Genomic DNA, 1,300 nt, shown 5'->3' on the forward strand with positions numbered 1-1,300 from the left:
AGAGAGGAGAGACAGCCAGGAGAGAGAGGAGAGAGACAGACAGGAGAGACAGCCGGTAGAGAGAGAGGCGAGACAGCCAGGAGAGAGAGAGGAGAGACAACCGGGAGAGAGAGAGGAGAGACAACCGGGAGAGAGAGGAGAGACAGCCAGGAGAGAGAGGAGAGACAGCCAGGAGAGAGAGAGGAGAGACAGCCGGGAGAACCCCGGCACCGCTCACCTCTCCCGTCACCACCCAGACACACCCCTTGTCTGTTCCTGGATCATGTCCCAGAATCCCCGGCACCGCTCACCTCTCCCGTCACCACCCAGACACACCCCTTGTCTGTTCCTGGATCATGTCCCAGAATCCCCGGCACCGCTCACCTCTCCCGTCAGCAGCTCCACCATCTTCTTGGTGGCTTCTAGAATCTTCTCCATGTTGGGTCTCTCGGGTTTTAGGGAGTCACATGGGGGCGCTGTGATGGTCACATGATCACCAGACTTCAGAAGAGGAAAACTCTGGATGGAGGAACCAATAGGAACATCATGTTAGTATCCCAGAATCCTCCTCACCCCTCTGGTCAGGTCATGTGACCTCCCAGAATCCTCCTCACCCCTCCGGTCAGCAGGTAGATGATCTCCAGGGTGAGGTTTAGTATCCTCTCCGTCATGTGACTCCGGACCTCCTCCATCTTCATGGACATGGTCATGTGATCTTTTCGGGAGGAACGCAGCGTGCCTTCATGTAAAGTTGGGTAAATGGTTTAATATTTAGACCGGACCTGCGGACAGATGACGGGAGAAGACTCTATATCGGCGTTTTCATGTTGATCATCATCTGCTGGAGATAAAAGACGTCACGGTGACTATGGAGGACGGACATGACGGGGGGAGGGGTTACTGGGTGTACATATAACATAATATCTTATTACCTCCTCTGCTGCCAGTTCCAGCAATGTCTCCTCTCTAATTCCTCCCAAATCACCTCACAGCTAGAACTTCCTGTTTATAGGTGACATCACTTCCTGTCTGTAGGGAGACAGGACTTCCTGTGTGAATTCCGCTGACGATAACTGAGATCGCCACCTTGTGGAGAATATGAGGAGCGACTCTGCGTTATATTTCAGCCGCATTGATGATTTCTCTTCTATTGTGTTATTTCTATCTAATGACCTGAAATGTTCTCCTCCCAGACCTGGTCATGTGACACATTCACACTCCATGCTTGTCCACATGGACAGCTTCCACCCTGCCTAGGGAGGAGAGACAGCCAGGAGAGAGAGAGGAGAGACAGCCAGGAGAGACAGCCAGGAGAGAGAGA

General features: G+C 52.7%; 1 protein-coding gene across 1 annotated transcript; it reads right to left on the minus strand.

Annotated features, from left to right (window-relative positions):
- Positions 1-321: 321 nt before the first annotated feature.
- Positions 322-986, minus strand: LOC108799926 (gastrula zinc finger protein XlCGF53.1-like). The gene is made up of 3 exons (XM_018571874.1): positions 912-986; positions 594-696; positions 322-498 (listed from the first exon to the last, which is right to left on the minus strand). Exons 2-3 carry the CDS (start codon positions 687-689, stop codon positions 334-336), a joined length of 261 nt encoding a protein of 86 aa, XP_018427376.1. The 5' UTR covers positions 690-696; positions 912-986; the 3' UTR covers positions 322-333.
- Positions 987-1,300: the final 314 nt, after the last annotated feature.

Source organism: Nanorana parkeri, unplaced genomic scaffold (genome assembly GCF_000935625.1).
Source record: "Nanorana parkeri isolate BGI_ZX_2015 unplaced genomic scaffold, ASM93562v1 scaffold1855, whole genome shotgun sequence".
Lineage (NCBI taxonomy): Eukaryota > Metazoa > Chordata > Amphibia > Anura > Dicroglossidae > Nanorana > Nanorana parkeri.

Coding starts and splice junctions, on each gene's coding strand:
- LOC108799926 (XM_018571874.1), bottom strand. CDS start 689: ATGACCATGTCCATGAAGATGGAGGAGGTCCGGAGTCACATGACGGAG. Junction 499..593: donor TCTACCTGCTGACCGGAGGG/GTGAGGAGGATT, acceptor TCCTCCATCCAG/AGTTTTCCTCTTCTGAAGTC.